This window comes from Nuphar pumila, chromosome 5 (genome assembly GCF_984573655.1).
Source record: "Nuphar pumila chromosome 5, dmNupPumi1.hap1.1, whole genome shotgun sequence".
NCBI classification, from domain to species: domain Eukaryota; kingdom Viridiplantae; phylum Streptophyta; class Magnoliopsida; order Nymphaeales; family Nymphaeaceae; genus Nuphar; species Nuphar pumila.
This window is the reverse complement of record NC_143253.1, coordinates 14,878,712-14,896,575: the sequence shown is the minus strand read 5'-3', so window position 1 is coordinate 14,896,575 and position 17,864 is coordinate 14,878,712. Positions and strand designations below refer to the sequence as shown.

General features: G+C 38.3%; 1 protein-coding gene across 4 annotated transcripts in view; it reads left to right on the top strand.

The window, feature by feature from the left end:
- The first annotated feature begins 4,771 nt into the window (after positions 1-4,771).
- Positions 4,772-17,864, top strand: part of LOC149836891 (polyadenylate-binding protein-interacting protein 9-like) — a 38,320-nt gene continuing 25,227 nt past the window's right edge. For 3 of the 4 annotated variants that reach the window (XR_016431846.1, XM_090005642.1, XM_090005641.1), the window contains exons 1-2: positions 4,772-5,216; positions 9,822-10,058. Coding sequence is in view for 3 of the 4 variants with exons in the window: in XM_090005642.1 (XP_089861768.1) it covers positions 5,103-5,216; positions 9,822-10,058 (351 nt within the window). In the remaining variant the exon portion in view is untranslated. The remainder of the gene's footprint in view (positions 5,217-9,821; positions 10,059-17,864) is intronic. The other variant, XM_090005643.1, reaches the window with a different exon arrangement.

Here is a 17,864-nt window from a genome sequence, read left to right as displayed (position 1 = left end):
ATCGCGCCCCCAACAAGTAAGAAGACATACCCAGTAGTAGACTTTCTACTATCAAGGCATCATCCTAAGTCTGCATCTGAGTAGCCAATGACCTCGAGGTGATTAACCTTATGATACGTCAACATATAGTCTTTTTCTCATTGCAAATATCGCAAGACTTTCTTAGCAGCCTTTCAATGGAATATGCCTGGGTTTAACTGAAATCTACCAAGCATCCCTACTGTGAAAGAAATATTTGAACATGAATAAGTCTACGCGTATTGCAAGCTGCCAACAACTGATGAATATGGATAAACACTCATCTGTGCTTTGTCAATATCGTCCTATGAACAATCTTTTAGGCTCAATTTGTCACCTTTTGATATGGGTGTTATATTAGGAGAATAATTCGCCATCCCATATCGCTTTAATACCTTATTTATGTAGGATATTTGAAAGAAGCCTAGAAAGCCTTTTGCTCTATCTCGATGGATCTCCATGCCAAGTACATAAGCAACCTCACCCATATCTTTCATATCAAAATGTGACGCAAGAAACTGTTTTGTCTCTGCAAGTAACTTTATATCGTTGGTTGCAAGCAAAATATCATCTACATATAACATCAATATAATAAACTTACTCTCACTTTCCTTAAGGTATATACATTAATCAATAATGTTTTCTGTAAACTCGAAAGTCATAATGACTTAGAAAAATTTAATATACCACTATCGAAAAGCCTGTTTAAGTTTAATATTGATTTGTTAAGCTTGCAAACCAAACGATCATCTTTAGAGAAACTAAGAGGTTGATTCATGCATACCTCTTCATTCAGATCCCCGTTGAGCAACGTTGTTTTCACATCCATCTGATGTAGCTCTAAGTCATAATGAACTACCAGCGCTAAAATTATTCTCATTGTCTACTTAGTTGAGACAAGAGAAAATGTCTCATTATAGTCAATGCCCTTCATCTGGGTGAACCCTTTAGCAACTAATCTTGCCTTATGTCTCTCTATATCAACTTTGGAGTCCCTTTTGGTCTTAAATACCCATTTATACCCTATAAGTTTTACTCTTTTAGGCAACTCGACAAGATCCCATACTTGATTCTTAGCCATAGAGTCAAACTCTTCTTTCATGGCTTTTATCCAGTGCAAAGATTGTTTGCTTTCAACAACTTCCATAAAAGTCAATGAGTCATTATCTATATCTACGAAATCATCAGGCTCCTAAAGGTACACTACATAATCAGGATGTATGACAGATTTCCTAATTCTTGTGGATCTTCAAATAGGTCATTCTACAAGTTCAGATTGAATATGTTCATCCTGTTTGTGCTTTTCTACATTATCCATAATAGGTTTATTTTCGATTTATGCATCAACAACTGGGTGATCAACCACATCATCATTAGGGATAATAATATGATATCTCTCATTATTTTTCATAACAGGTATTAGACTGGATCCTGTATTTTCTCAAAACCATGGTTTTGAAGTGCACTTAATCATACTGAACCATCTTTAAAGAATTTTACCTTATTCGTTTCAACAATCTATGGTGAATGAGATGGACAGTAAAACCTGTATCCTTTTGATCTTTCTAGATAACCAATGAAATATCCAGTGGTTGTTCTTGGATAAAAGGATTTAATGTGGGGATTATACAACTTAGCCTCTGCAGGACATCCCCATATGTGCATATAAGACAGTGATGATTTTCTACCTATCCACAACTTGTAGAGAGTCTTAGGAACAAATTTTGTAGGCACCTTATTTAAAATATGCATAGTTGTCCTTAAGGCTTCACCCCACAACTTGATGGAAAATATTGAATAATTCAACATGACCCTAATCATTTTTTTAAGCGTACGATTTTTTCTTTCAGCTATACCATTTTAGTAGGTACTACCAGACATGGTATACTGAGACACAATGCCTTCCTCTTTAAGAAATCGTGCTAATAGTCCTTCCCTTTGTCCCATCACAGTAAACCTATCATAATATTCACCATTTCGATTAGACCTGACTATTTTAATAACTTTATTGGTTTATTTTCTACTTCTTTCTTAAATTTTTTAAACATTTGAAAAATATTAGATTTTTCATAAATCAAGTAGAAATACATATATCAAGAATAATCATCAATAAAGGTTACAAAATATATTTTGCCTGTGTAACAGGGGATAAAAGGTCTGCATACATCCGTATGGACCATCTCCAATATCTCACTACTATGCTTGGCACCCTCTTTATATGTGTTTGTTTGTTTAGCCTTTATGCAATTAACACACGGGTCATTGTCGGTAAAATTTAGAGATTTCAAGATTCCTTCATTTACGAATATCTTTATTCTCTTTTCAGAGATATGACCCAACCTTTGATGCCAAATCATGTAGGATTTATCATTAATCATGCTACGTATGTTCCCAACTAACGCGTATTCAGAAGTCAAAGACTCATGAGTTTGGATCTTCATGTTTAATTTGTACAAACCATCATAAACTAATGCAGAACCAACATCAATTGAATTTCTGTAAATGAATAACTTGGGACTTTTCAAATTTAAAACAATATCCAAATTTATCCAACCTTGAAATTGAAATTAAATTTCTACTATATGATGGAACATAAAAAACATCATAAAAATCCAAATCTACACCAGTATCTAAAGTGATCCTGCAGGTCCCAACACCCTTCACATGCGAACACATCTTGCTCCCTGAATAGATGCTCTTCTCATGCATTGTTGGTTCCCTTCTGTTCAGAAATGATTGCAAAAAGTTGACAATATAAATAGTAACACCAGAATTCATCCACCAGCTATTTTCAGGAATATGTAATAAATTACATTCATGAGAAATAAATGATAAATTACCTTTCTTTTCTAACTATTTCTTGTACTTTATGCAATATGCCTTCCTGTGTCCCTTCTTCTTGCAAAAAAAACACTTTATGAGATCAGAATCAGGTTGCTTGCTTTGAGATGTCTTATCTCCTGCTGACTTCTTTCTAGCATTTTTCTTGAATGTATTTTTCTTTGGTCCTACCTTGGATCCATGAGAAACCATATGTGCACTTTGCACATTCTCTCCTTTCAATCTCTTTTCTTCCTCAAAACACTTGGACATAAGTTTATTGAATATTCATTCATCATTATGTGTGTTATAAGAGATCTTAAAAGGTCCATAATCCAAAGGTAAGGACGCCAGAATCAAATGCACTAGGAATAAGTCAGAAATGGTTGATTTCATGTCATTCAGCTGAGACACTATGTTCTTCATTTCCAAAATGTGGTGACGAATATTACCCTCTCCAGAATATTTCATAGTTATAAGTTTCGACATTAGGATACTGGCCCTGGCATTATTCGAACTGACAAACTGTGCCTCAATGACACTCAAGAATTCCTTCATTGTCCTGCATTGTGGGATAGCACTGCGAATATTCTTAGCCACCTTAGATTGCAAAAGCAATAAACTAAGTCTATTTGAGCACTCCCACTTCTCAAAAGCACTATTTTATTCAACAGTGCTTTGATCTGTCAGAGCAACATGCTTATCCATTCTTAAGGCCAATTTCAAATCTATATACCCTAATATAAAAAGGACAATTTCTTTCCAATCACTAAAATTAAATTAATCAAGAAAATAAATAGTATTCGAGCCATCTAAAATCACAAAACCAAAAACTGCATGACAAAAGATATGTATTAAAAGAAAGCATATACGAGACAAACCTGATGAAAAAAGCAATAAATAAAAGGCCCTTGATATGCTTATTTCTGAGCGAGTTAGCGGGGTCATCGAAGTCCTACTTTGGTAGGAACTCCGACATGCGTAATCACTACACCTACCGATCATAGTTGGTAAAACTAAAGCTCACGTAAAGCTAGACCATCAACATATGGCACATTTGGGTATACATGCGCGATGTATTTCAATATTATTGCGTGATTTTATCCTACATAAATTTGAAACACGATAAAACTCCATTTGGATTGCTTCATCGTTTCATAAATTTAAGTACAATATTAATATTAGATAAAACTGTATGATAGAGCAAAATTGACAACATACATGCATCCAGTTACTTTGCTAACATGAATTCACTAAGTTATCTAACTATCCTTGATTCCAATATCAATCATACATAATGCATGCATAATCTCAAATAAAATACATGATAAATGGCAAAACAAGCTCAAATGGGTAAAACCTGAAGTCCTCAAGCAAGAACTGGTCTGAAAACACCCCAAACCGGTCATCCAAGGGTCCAAACTGGCGCTAAGTATGAACAAAGGTTCATAAAACCCTATAACTGTATGCCAAAATCCTCGTATCTTTATATATTTATGAAAATAGTATTTTAGTATCTCAGAATCGGTAAAAAACTGAAAAGAACTAGTAAAAAATGATTCTGAATCGGTCTCAAAAAGGCAATATCAGTTCCTGATCCTATTCAGACCAAATAGTGCCTGGACCCTGCATGGTTCCAATCTGGGTCTGACTCAGTACAATCTGGATTCGGGTCTGACCCGATCCAAATTGGATTCGGGTATGACCCGATACAAACTGGATCTTAGTCAGACACGACCTTTTCAGATCAAACCCATACCTAAAACCATTATGGGTTCGAGTCCGATCCAAGGGAAACGACAGACCTGATCCACCCAAAATGGGTTTGGATCGGGCCTATCACCGGGTTAAAATACCGGACCCGATCCAGGTCCACCGATAAAAACAGAAACCCGAGGGTTTCTGTTTACAGAACCTGAGAAACCGAAAAGGTTTCTCCCCCTTCGCCGCCCCATGACACCGTACGGTGACCAACATTGGTGCCCAGCCGACGACAGTCACCTATCCCCGGCGACGCACCTCCGGAGAGGCTTGTCGCCCTGACACAACCCCACGGCTGAAAGGAACATAGCAGAAGGATAATGCCCCGGATGTCGCACGTCGCCAGATGGCCCCTGACACCGGTGAATCGACCGTCGAAGGCCGCCTGTTCTCGATGATGCAACTGCGACGTCCACAGGATCCGACGATCAGGGCAACCTCCACTGCTCGACGACAGAGAGAAGAAATAGCAAAAGAGGGATTTTCTTGGTTCTTGGCGTAACATGGAAGGGACTTGCCATACGTCGCCAAAAATTTGGCTGTTCGGCAAGCCCCCCTGGCGACGATCTGTAGCTGCCTCGGCGTTGACAAAAGCCTTTGGAGCCCGACGGCCACAGGTAACCCTTAAGCCAACTGTGTTTTTTTTTTATTTGATGCCGGTGATGGTCGGTCGATAAACACTGAGCCACGTCGCCTCACTGCGACGGGCTGCCGAAAAGAAAAAATACTATCGCCCCACGATGAGAATTACCATCAAACAACGACCAACAAAAAATGGCAAAATAATGGATCGGGTCTGTCGGGAAACACTGTCGCCCTATGGTGACAGTCGCCTGAGTCCAGGCGACTGTTGGTTGAATACAATTGATCTATGTTACCCCATGACGACAGGCGCAACCTGTTACAGTCGCCCAACGATGACAGATACTGAAAAAAAGAAGGCCCATGCACCGAAAATGCAAGAGTTACATATATGATAATTTAAAAGTTTTTGAAAAATTACAATATGCCATGTAAGGCTCTTTTTTTTTGGAAAACAATATGGAGAATGAGAACAAATTTTTAATAACATTGTTAGAATAGATGGCAAGGATGCCAATTTTAAAAAAGCTCACGAAGGATCTAATTTTTGGCACTCATTAGCCTCACTTATGCTTTTATAATATGTAGGAAAAACAGTTTACTTTATTATGAAAATATGTCATTTTTCTATCAAATGAAGAAGATTGTGTTATATTGCCAAGTATGCACGGCACTTGTTTCGAGGTCTAGTTTGTCCTTTCATCCTTTTGTCATTCTATGAAAAACTGGAGAAACATATCTAGAAATAAACTTTTTATCGTTCTAATATAAATGATTATTTCTTGGACATTTGTCAAATGCTTGCCAAAATCACATTTCATGCATATCATTATTTGATATTGAATTTTATTAAAGGGATATTTTTATTGCTCTCGACAATTTTGTTTTTTTTTTCAAAGAGAATTGCAAGAATAAAGTTATTTTCAGAATTTTATTTTAATTTTTTATGCATTTTTCTCTCCATATTTTATGCATGCATAAAGAGAATGTAGTCAACATTTTGATTTGGACTAAAAAACCAAAATAAGGACATGGTGGTGGACATTGGTAGATGAGAGATGGACGACATCAATGGTGGTAGTAGGATGCCAGTAGATGAAAGAGTGTTATGTATCTTAAATACTTGGTCCACTTCACTTCATGACTCTCTGAGACAAACTTAGAGAAAACTTTGAAAGAAGGCAGAGTCACATATACCTGCTGATTTGAAAATTTTCCTTATAATATTAATTAGGGTTTTCTTTTAATTTAAGAGAGCCATCACTTAAAATAAAAGTAAGAAATTTGCATGTATATTGAGGTTTTAGGGTTTTGTAGATAGTTTCATAAAATGCACAATTTCTATTTTGATAGTTTTCTTTCTTCTCCTTGGTTGGCAGATGTAAACTAAAAGCCAAACTATGTAAATGTCATTTTTCTTCTCTTTTTTTTCACTTTATAGTATGTGCTTTACTTCATTTGTTTATTTTTGTAACAAAGAGAGATGGTGATGGCAGAGGCTGTCCTTAAATGAGAGAGAAACAATGATGTTTGTAGATAAAAAAAGGGATGATGATGGTAGTAGTTGGTAGAGAATGTGGATGAGAGGGATGACTATGGTGAGGGACAACTCGCTTAAGATTGTAGAAATTTTTGGAGATAAAATGTGCATTTGATAGACTTTGAACTGTCATGTAGACATGACTAAAATGACATGCGACATATTATTTTTATATAATTTCCTACTAACTGTAGTATATAGGAAAATGTGGCACGATAGTAAGTCCGGGTATCCTTTTTGCATAGGTCTTGAAAAACTAGCAGACACGTACACAAAGGCGTAGCTAGGGGGGGTAGGACTGGGCTGTAGCCCAGTCCTGCCTCCCGAAACAGTTAATTTTTTTTTAAAAGCCCAGTCCTAACCCAGCCCTGATTCCATATGAAATAAATTTTTATCCATTTTTGTAGCTCAGCCCAGTCCTAGCCCAGCCCTGACTGCAGCAAGTTTGATTTGTTCATATGAAATAGATTTTTATTAATAATAGTAGCCATTTTTTATTTTATCTCAAATTTTTTTTTTGGGGGGGCGCTGCCCCCGAACCCCCGACTATCACGCAAATAATTTTTTTTTGCTACACCCCTGTTTGCCCCCCCCCCCTCACATGAATCCTAGCTACGCCACTGCACGTACACTAGCATTTTAACAATCCTTTCTAATGAGGTCCTTAGAAAATCTTGTTCATTGGTTGACATTTTTCAAAACAGAATTGCCATACCTCTTGAGGTGCAATCAAATTTTTTTTGACAGAGAAAGCTGAGGTTAGACAGAGCCCTGCCTGTTTATTAACTGAAAATCAAAAGCTACAACTTTACAATAGGGGAGTCCAGTCCAGACTCCTGACTGTCTTAGTGGAAGGGGCACCGCCCTTGCTGGGGGTGGGGGGTGGGGGTCGACAATCAGTATTAACCTTAAAGGGATTAACTTAATTGTTAAAGGTTGGTTGTGAGAAAAAGAAAGATCAGAGAGTAGGTTACCCCACAAGCCCATTTTTGTCTATGTATACATAGAAAGCTTAAGCCCATGATATGGTGCATACTGGTGGTCCTGAAATCTAGAAAGACCTAATTGTCATGAGAGAGAGAGAGAGAGAGAGAGAGAGAGAGAGAGAGAGAGAGAGAGATATGCAAGAATGAATTCTTATTGCAGTTGAGACTCAAAACGAAAAATTTCATTTATTGTAAATTCTAATCTCATAAATGAGCCTCACTTTTTTGTAAATTCTAATATGAATGATAGGTTTCCTTCAATCTGTCACATAAAGACTTCAGGTTAACATCTATCATCTCCAAAAATATAATTTTTTTGACTTTCTGTATAATTTTTGAAATTGAAAATACTCATTCATCATAATGTCTAAAAAAGGCAAATATTTTGAAATTTGATTATAAAATTTATTATCATAATTTGATAAAATTGAACACGAGTTAATAATAAATAATAACAAAACTAACTCTTTGTTTGGTAGTTTTTAATAAAATAGAGGTAATATCAAGAAATTTAAAACATCAAGGATCCACATTAAGCCCTTTCCTATTTGCTATAGCGATGGATGAGCTTACGAGATCAATTCAAGAAAATGTGTCGTGGTGTATATTGTTTGCTGCTGATATTGTTTTGATTGATTAATCTAGAGTTATGGTTAATGCTAAGTTAGAATTATGAAGACAAACATTGGAAGCAAGAGGTTTTAAGTTGAGTAAAAGTAAGACAAAATATATGGAATGTCAGTTTGGCAAGCAACAAAGTAGTGATGGGAGTGTAGTGAAGCTTGGTGAGCAAGAAATACCGGTGGATGACTGTTTCAAATATTTGAGATCTATCATTCAAAAGTATGAAGAAATTGATAAAGATGTAAATCATAGGATAAAGGTTGGGTGAATAAAATGAAAAAGTGCAACTTGAGTGTTGTGCGATCGTAGAATGCCATTGTGGTTGAAGGAAAAGTTTTATAGGACGATAATTAGGCTCGCTTTACTATATTGTACAAAATGTTGGGCTGCCAAGAGACATCATATTCAAAAAATGAGTGTAGCTGAGATGCGTATGCTTAGATGGATGTGTGAAAATACAATAAAAGATAAGATTCGAAATGAAAAGATATGTAAGAAGGTAGACGTTGCATCTATTAAAAATAAGATGAGAGATAATCTTTTACGGTGGTTTGGACATATTCGGTGAAGGCCTAATGATGCTTCAGTTAGAAGGATGGAGAAATGAAAAAATATATTAGTTAAAAGAGATCGAGGTAGGCCTAAGAAGACTTGGACGGAGCTGAAAGGAAAGAATATGAATGCTTTGAACCTCACCGAGGACATGGCATTGGATAGAAATGATTGGAGAATAATGATTCATGTGGAAGATCCAAAATGATTTTCTTTTTTGGTTCACATCGCCGACCCCAATTGTTTTGGGATGAAGGCTTAGTTATTGTTGTTGTTGTTAGCATAAGATCTATTTTTGAAATTAAGAGTAAAAGATTAGTTCAAAACTAAATTTTCTCTGCAGTTAAAACCAAACCAACATGGGTGTTTTTCTTTTTAAAGAAAAGCTGGTGTTTGGTAGACCCCACCAGTTATTATTCAAGGTACCAATGGGGTTTTGAACCTGGTCCCAACACAGGGAAACGTGCACTGACAGCTCCTACTAACCATGCGCGGATGTGAATGTAGGTGTTGTTTGTATAAGACAAAAGTCCATTTCTTGGAGATGGATTCAATCTCTGCACCTAACTTTACATTTTTATGCATATAATTGCCTTCCCCTCTCTCCCTCGTATTACGTCACCTCAGTTCTGCTACCCTACCCCCCATTCCAAAAAAAAACCCCATTTTTAACGTCTCTCTCTCTCTCTACACACAAAACCATAGAAAAACAAAACTCTAGCAGAAACTCATCATTCTCATAAATACCATTGTCAACCCAAATATCTTTCTCCCTTTAACAATGTTTTCCTTTTTGTATTGAAGCCTGCATTACACCATCTGAAAAGGAGGAAGACTCCATCCCCTCCTTTTCTCTTCCCCCCCTTCTGGATCATTGGTTTCACCATTTTACCTTTTCTTTGCTTCTTCTTCTTGTTTTCTCGATGGCCATTGCCCAGAACTCCGTGGAATCCGATCACCAGTTCATTCAGCAAAAATCCATCATGCACCACCTCTCCGATGACAAGGCCGAGTTCAAGCGTGACATGCAGAATCTGGTCGAATTGCTCTCCAAATTGAACCCCTCCGCCGAGGAGTTCTTCCCCTCTTCGTACGCAGATCTTCGATCCCGTTCGAATGATGCCATCGAATCGAATAAGGATTTCAGCGCCAATGTTTCAGGCAATTTCCGGAAGGTGCGAAGACGATCACTTTTTCCTTTATTTCATTTTTCAATTTGGTTCATAGATCATTTCCCTTTTGTGTGATCAGTTGGGTTTGGCAAAGATGGGATTTTTTAAGCTTTTGATTTTGATATGGGAACTGTGATCCATCTTGATCGTGCTTGAAACTTGAAACATTGTGTAGGCATTTTGGGTTTCGGATGAAATTTGTTCCCATTGTTTGATCGATAATTTTATGGCCCAATCTTTATTGATTTTTTGAAATCGTCAGGATTTATGGGTTTTGGATTGGTTTTGTGATCTCTGAAATGATTATCTCCCCTTCTCTCTCTCTCGTTTACTAATTTGAGTGTCATTGTAGATATGAGCATTTGTTTACTAGGAGCTTGGTCGCCTTTACTTTTTCCCGGGAAGGAATTTTCTCTTGGTTCAATAGACAAAATAAGATGGTTTTCTGCATGCGCCCACTTAGGAGAATTTGAATGGCACATATAAAAAACCTGATTTCTCAAAACCTGGTGCAAAATCCTGTTTCTTCATACTCCGATAACTTGGTTTGTTGTATAGATGACGGCCAGTTAACAAGTAGGTTACTTGGGTATTAATTATTGTTCTTTGGATGATAGTTAACCTGGTTTTGAGATTTTTTTTTCACCAAAATAACTTATTACATACACCTTTTTAGCAATCATAATGAGATTGTGTAATTCGACATATCTTTTTTTGTTTATCTCTCTCTTACACATTGTTTGTTCTAAAAAAAGAAAAGAATCAATTGACCAATCATTTGAATCATATAGCATGTCATTGCATATCAGTGCAGCCAAACAGCATGATCCAATTGTGGCTATCTGAGGCTTAGTAAGCCATCATATGGAAACAACAGAAAAACCCCTCTTCCGTTTGCCAGGAGTGCCTTGCTTATGGCATTTTCTGACATCAAATTCTGCTTCAACTTGAATTCTGCATGCAACCAATCCTTTTCACCATATCTTGTCATCACTCAAATAACTCACGAATCCCATTCAACTTCAATGAGCACCCCTAAAATATTTTCCCCACAATGCAAAGGAAGTTGGAAATGATCAAATAAATGAAAAGAAAACAAAATCAGACGGAACAATTCAGCATTTAATGACATAGTAAAGTGTAAACTTGACAAGGTAGAAACCAACAAATAAAGTTAAGACATGAACTTAAATTCATACACTTGGGATCAAAATGCTGCTAAATTACTACTATGAATCAAACACTACAAATATTTTAAAATTTAACACTTAAAAATGAAACATATAGAATTATTTGCTGATCATCTCTTCATACAAACAATCAGTTCTATAAACATAGTTCACAAAATCAATGGATTAATCCAAAAACAGTAAATTTCCAAATCGGATGCTACTACTTTGTGAGATATCTATTCCAAAATTGGTTGTAAGAAAAAGTGCCCACATTACAAAACTGTCAAGAGAGAAACTAATGCAGTGAAATTTCATGTCTAAAAACTGGGTATTGAAGAGATGATCTGTGAAGTTGAAGCTTAATGATTCCCCCCTTTTCTGTCTTTCCCGACCACAATTTGGCCATGGCCTAGCTAGAGAATAGTTGGTAGAGGTGTTGCCCAAGCTCGATGGCACTGCCCAATAAATTTTCAACCATTGGGTGGCTGGACAGTGGCCAAAGATTCTAGCAAATGCTCCAGACTTAAGATCATTAACTGGCCGAGGAGAAGGTGCCTCTGTTCTGGACTGCACCATCCTCTCTCTCTCTCTGTATGTATGTATGTGACTCTTTTCTCCTCCTTTCTCTTTTCCGACCATGGCTTGGGTGAAAAATGGTCGTAACATGCGATCTAGGTCAGAGTTGTCAGACAAAATCATACAAGCTATTGTTGATTATTGGGTGGCCAGACAATGGCCAGAAAGTCAAGCAAATGCTCTGGGTTTCCGGTTGTTTTCTAGCAATCCATCGACGGGAAAATCATGGGGAGGGTGCTATCTGATCTGGATGGCACCTTTCAATTGTCATCCAGCCATTAAAATGGCTGAATGGTGGATAGATGAGAACAATCAAGAAAAGGAGGAATGGATGGGAGGTGAGGTGAGTGAAAGGCAAATGGGGGAGGAAGAAAGGTGTAGACCTTGATAAAAGAGGTTTACCTGTGAAAAAATCTGGCCCCCCCAGTTTCTTCAAAAGAGAGAGAAAACTTATGTTTTCAAAAACCTTAGTTTAACAAAACCTGGTTGACATGTCATCCAAATGGTGTTGTTCGTGCACTAACCTCATTTTTCCATGCAGACCAGATTTATATGAAAAGTACCACCTGAAATGGTGTTGTTCATGTGACCACTGCACCTCTTATCTGGGAAGTGGATAGGTTTTAGTGGTAGTCACAAATACAGTCTCGGCTATATCTCTACTGTTAGGAAAAACCACGAGCAAGAGACAATCAAAAGGAAACAAAGAACAAGAACGATCAAACTAAACACAAGAAGAACACAGATTTTACGTGGAAAAACCTCTCCTCAAATCCGAGAGAGAGTAAAAAACCACGGCCGCCCAGAGAGAAATATTATTACACTTAACAGACAGTTACAACTCGGGAAAGAAAAACGAGAATATAAACAAGGCAAGGGCGACAACCCTAAGCCTAACCAAATCAGCGGGACCCGCGCCGGGGGGAGCCTCCGGACCCCCCTTCCTGCAAGGGCAAAAACAGTGAATCAGGCTCCACAACTCATCAATCTCCCACTTGGAGACTGATACAAAGAAAAAAATTCTCCAACTGTCTTTCTTCCCAAACTCTTCTCTGAAACGACATCTCTCCCTCATGCTCATTGAAGGAGTCCAACTGAGGCAATGCACAGCCTCAATTTCTCAGTGGTCACACCCTTTGTCAACATATCTGCTGGATTCTCGGCACCAAGAATCTTCTCTAATGACAATGTCCCATCATTTATCTTCTCTCGAATGTAATGATACTTTAATTGAATGTGCTTTGTCCTTGAATGAAATACTGGATTCTTTGCAAGGCACAAGACACTCTGACTGTCACTGAAGAGAACACTTTTGTCCTGTTCCTTGCCAATCTCTTTCAAAAAATTCTTCAACCATACCATCTCCTTTCCGGCCTCAGAAATAGCAATGTATTCAACTTCTGTGGTTGAGAGGGCAACACATTTCTGAACTCTTGACATCCAACTGATCGCGGTGTTACCAAATATAAACACATATCCAGAAGTGCTCTTCCGACCGTCCACGTCTCCACCAAGGTCTGCATCTACAAAACCTTGCAAGTTTTCACTTTTCCCACTGAAAGAAAGTGTCATACCTGATGTCCCCTTTAGATATCTCAATATCCACTTCACAGCTTCCCAATGCTCTGGTCCTGGATCCGTCATATAACGGCTCACAACTCCCACTGCATAAGCAATATCCGGTCTGGTACACACCATGGCATACATGAGACTGCCAATGGCTGAGGCATATGGGACCTTAGCCATTTTCTCTCGTTCCTCGTCTGTTTTTGGTGACTGCTCCTTCGAGAGTTTGAAGTGACTTCCCAGCGGGGTGCTCCTAGTCTTTGCATCTTGAACTCTAAACCTTTCCAACACTTTTCCAATATATTTTTCTTGTGATAGGTTTAGAGTTCCCTTCTCTCTATCCCGAGTGATCCACATACCAAGAATCTGGTTTGCTGGGCCCAAGTCCTTCATCTCAAACTCTTTTGACAATTTCCGCTTAAGTATGTTTATTTCCTGCATGCTAGAACCTGCAACAAGCATGTCATCTACATACAAAAGCAAAATAATGTAAGACTCACCAAAGTTCTTGTAGTAACAACAATGGTCCAACTCGGATCTTCTAAATCCACAGTTACACATAAAAGTGTCAAACCTTTTGTACCATTGCCTTGAAGCTTGCTTTAGGCCATATAGGTTTTTTTGCAGTTTACACACCAAGTCTCCTTTACCCTGACTTTTGAAGCCTTCAGGCTGCACCATATAAATCTCCTCCTTCAAATCTCCATGGAGAAAAGCAGTTTTCACATCCAACTGCTCTAGGTATAAGTTTTCTGCAGCCACAATACCAAGAATTGTCCTTATGGTAGTCAACTTCACCACTGGAGAGAATATCTCAGTGTAGTCGATCTCCTCCTTTTGCAGAAATCCCTTAACTACCAATCTTGCCTTGTACCTCTTGCTGCCATCAGACTCATCTTTCACTCTGTACACCCATTTGTTCAGCAATGCTTTCTTTCCCTTCGGTAATTTGGTTAGTACCCAAGTCTCATTCTTTTGCAAAGACTTGATTTCATCTTGCATTGCTAACTCCCACTTAACCGAATCTTTCACCTGCATTGCCTCAGAAAAATGTTCTGGCTCACCAGAATCAGTCAACAATAAGTAGTGTAAAGATGGAGAATACCGAGTCAAAGGTTTAGGTACTCTAACAGATCTCCTCAACTCAAATGCAGGAGTGGTTGGCTCTACGTTAGAGTCTACTTCGATTGTATCAGAATTCTCAACAGGGGTATTTGTTGAGATTTCCTCCAAGTCAATCTCTCTCATCATATCTTCTTGTTTTTCTGTCCCCTCTGATTCTACACTGGATCTGTCTTTGTAAAACACATTCTCATTAAACGTTACATCATTAGTTCTTATTACTTTCCGATTTTCTTCATTCCAGAAACGATAACCAAAGTAATTAGAGCCATATCCAATGAAGTAACATTTTTGGGCCTTAGCATCTAGCTTATCCCTATTCTCAGAATCAATGTGTACATAAGAAACACAACAAAAAATTCTTAAATGAGATAGATTTACCTTCTTTCCCGTCCATTCTTCTTCTAGCAGTTTCATATCCAATGGGACTGAAGGACCCCGGTTGATCAGATAGGCTGCAGTATTGATAGCATCAGCCCAAAATGCTTTGGGCAAACCTGCGTGCAGTCTCATGCTCCTCGCACGCTCATTGAGAGTTCTATTAATCCTCTCAGCAACTCCATTCTGTTGTGGTCAGTTAGGAACAGTCCGACTCATTTTAATTCCGTTCTCCGCACAAAATGCTTTGAACTCTGTACTGTCATACTCCCCTCCATTGTCAGACCGTAGGCCCTTCACTTTCAGCCCGGTCTCATTTTCTACCTCTATTTTCCACTTCTTAAAAGTGGCAAAAACATCAGATTTATTCTTCAAAAAATAAACCCATACCTTTCTAGTGGAATCATCAATGAAGGTCACATAGTATCGTGAGCCTTCAAGGGAACAAACAGGGGCTGGTCCCCAAACATCAGTGTGTACTAATTCCAATTTCTCTGCCCTCGGTTCTCTTCCGATCTTTGAGAAACTGACCCGTTTCTGTTTGCCTAACACGCAATCCTCACAGAAACCAGTGTGTACAGACTTCAAGTTTGGCAATAGTCCCTTTGATGCTAACACCTTCATTCCTTTCTCGCTCATGTGCCCAAGTCTACAATGCCACAACTTAGCATCTCCTTCCGAACTCACCGAAGCAACAATATCTCGGTCGTTATCAGTCATGTACAGAGTCCCCAATTTTCTTCCCTGTGCAACAACCAAGATTCCCTTCACAATTTTCCAGAAACCATGTCCAAATACCGTTTTATACCCGACACTATCCAACTGACCTATTGAAATCAGATTTCTCTTTAAACCAGGTATATAACGAACATTATGCAATGTCCATTTGGACCCAGAAGCAGTCCTAATATGCACATCTCCCCTCTCCATAATATCTAACTGCTCATCATCAGCTAAATAAACCTTACCAAGCTTTTCGGCCACAAAATTGTGCATAAGCTCTTTGCACGGAGTGGAGTGAAAAGAGGCACCTGAGTCTAAAATCCACGGCTCGATCGGACTGTCCACGCTCAAGATCAAAACGTCCTCAAAACATGTAGTTTCTTCAACTGTTGCATTCACAGACTGTGCGTTGTCCTGGTTCTTCTTCTTCTTCTTAGGGGCTTTGCAATCCCGCTTTAGATGACCCTTCTTATCGCAGTTCCAACAGACAAGGTCACCACGAGGTCTCGACTTACTCCTTCCCTTTGACCTTGACTTACCACGGTTTGAACTCTGGCCCCGTTAGAAGTTTCTCCCTCTGCCTTCGAAACTCAAGGCAGCGCCTGAGGATTCTCCCGACTCCTTTCTCCGAATATCCTCACTGAGAATCATATCTCGGATTTCTAAGAGTTTTAACTTCTTCTGGCCAGACGAACTGCTCACCGCAGTTACCGTCGCACCCCAACTCTCAGTAAAGAGGATAGTAGAATAAGGGCTTTTATCTCATCATCGAAATCGATGCTCACCGAACTCAACTGGCTTGTGATGGTGTTGAACTCATTGATATGATCTGTCACAGAGGCACCCTCAACCATCTTCAGATTGAACAATCGTCGCATCAAATACACTTTGTTAGAGGCGGATGGCTTCTCGTACATGTTTGACAAAGCCGCCATCAAATTTGCCGTCGTCTTCTCATTTGCAATGTTAAACGCAACATTGCGAGACAGGGTGAGACGAATCACACCTAGGGCTTGTCGATCCAACAATAGCCATTCTTCTTCCCCCATCGTCTCCGGTTTCTTTCCCGATAGAGGCTGATACAGTTTCTTTTGATACAGCAGATCCTCGATCTGCATCTTTCAGAAACCGAAATCCTTACCGTCAAACCGATCGATCTTTATCTTTCCCTCTTCCATTCTTGCTTCAACGAACCTAGCTCTGATACCAGTTAGGAAAAACCACGAGCAAGAGACAATCAAAAGGAAACAAAGAACAAGAACGATCAAACTAAACACAAGAACAACACAAGCACCTCGTGTTATATCATTTTAGTTTGTCCACCCTCCATATTATAGATGGTGGTTGAGGTGAGTTATGGGCACCTTGGGACTCTAAAATGATTTGTTGTATGATCTCTAATTATGAGTGTGTCACTCATTTTTTCTCTTGTGGCCATTGATATTATGGATGCTTCTATGTAAATGTGATGGACATATGGTGTCTTGAAACCTTAAATGTTTTAAGGTATATTAAAATCAAGGGTTTTGGGATTATTGCCCAACCTTTTCTTGTTTATGAATCTTATGAGTGCATTTGCACATTTATGATTTTGTGTTCTTGTGGTTTTGCACAAGTATTCTAAGTGTTCTTGGTGTGTGTATGTTCACACATTTGTTCTCAAGAATTTTATTTTATCAATTATAGTATCTTGTTGAAGATATTTTTTACATGCATGTTATTGTTATGAGAAATCATTTTAAAAGGAGTATTGTTTTATTCGAGCTTTATTTTCATTACAAGTTTATTGCCTCAAAGGTTTTTTTCCTGTTATGCCCATTATCTAAGTGTCATCATATGTAGACAAGAATTTTATTACACCTTCGTGTGTTTTTAGCCCTTTGTTGGCTTTTGCTCTCTTGGTCTAGTAGTTGAACACACTTGACTTGAGTGTTTTTATATGTAGACAAGGCACATTGATTCACACTATGGTGTGTGATTTTTAGCCTATGTTGGCGTTTGTGTCCTTGTTCTAGTCGCTTAGATGTATGCCCATGGTTGGCTTATTTCACTCATTTCAAGTGCCATCTTATGTAGACAAGATATGCATTGTGTTTTAGCCCATGGTTGGCTTATTACTCTTGTTCTAGTAGCTAAACATACTTGGTTTTAAGTGTATTTTTTACGTAGACAAGAGATACTTTTTAGTCCATGTTGGCATGTATTCTCTTGTTCTTGTCGTAGATGCACTTATTTCAAGTATTATTATATGTAGACAAGAGGTTCTTTTAGA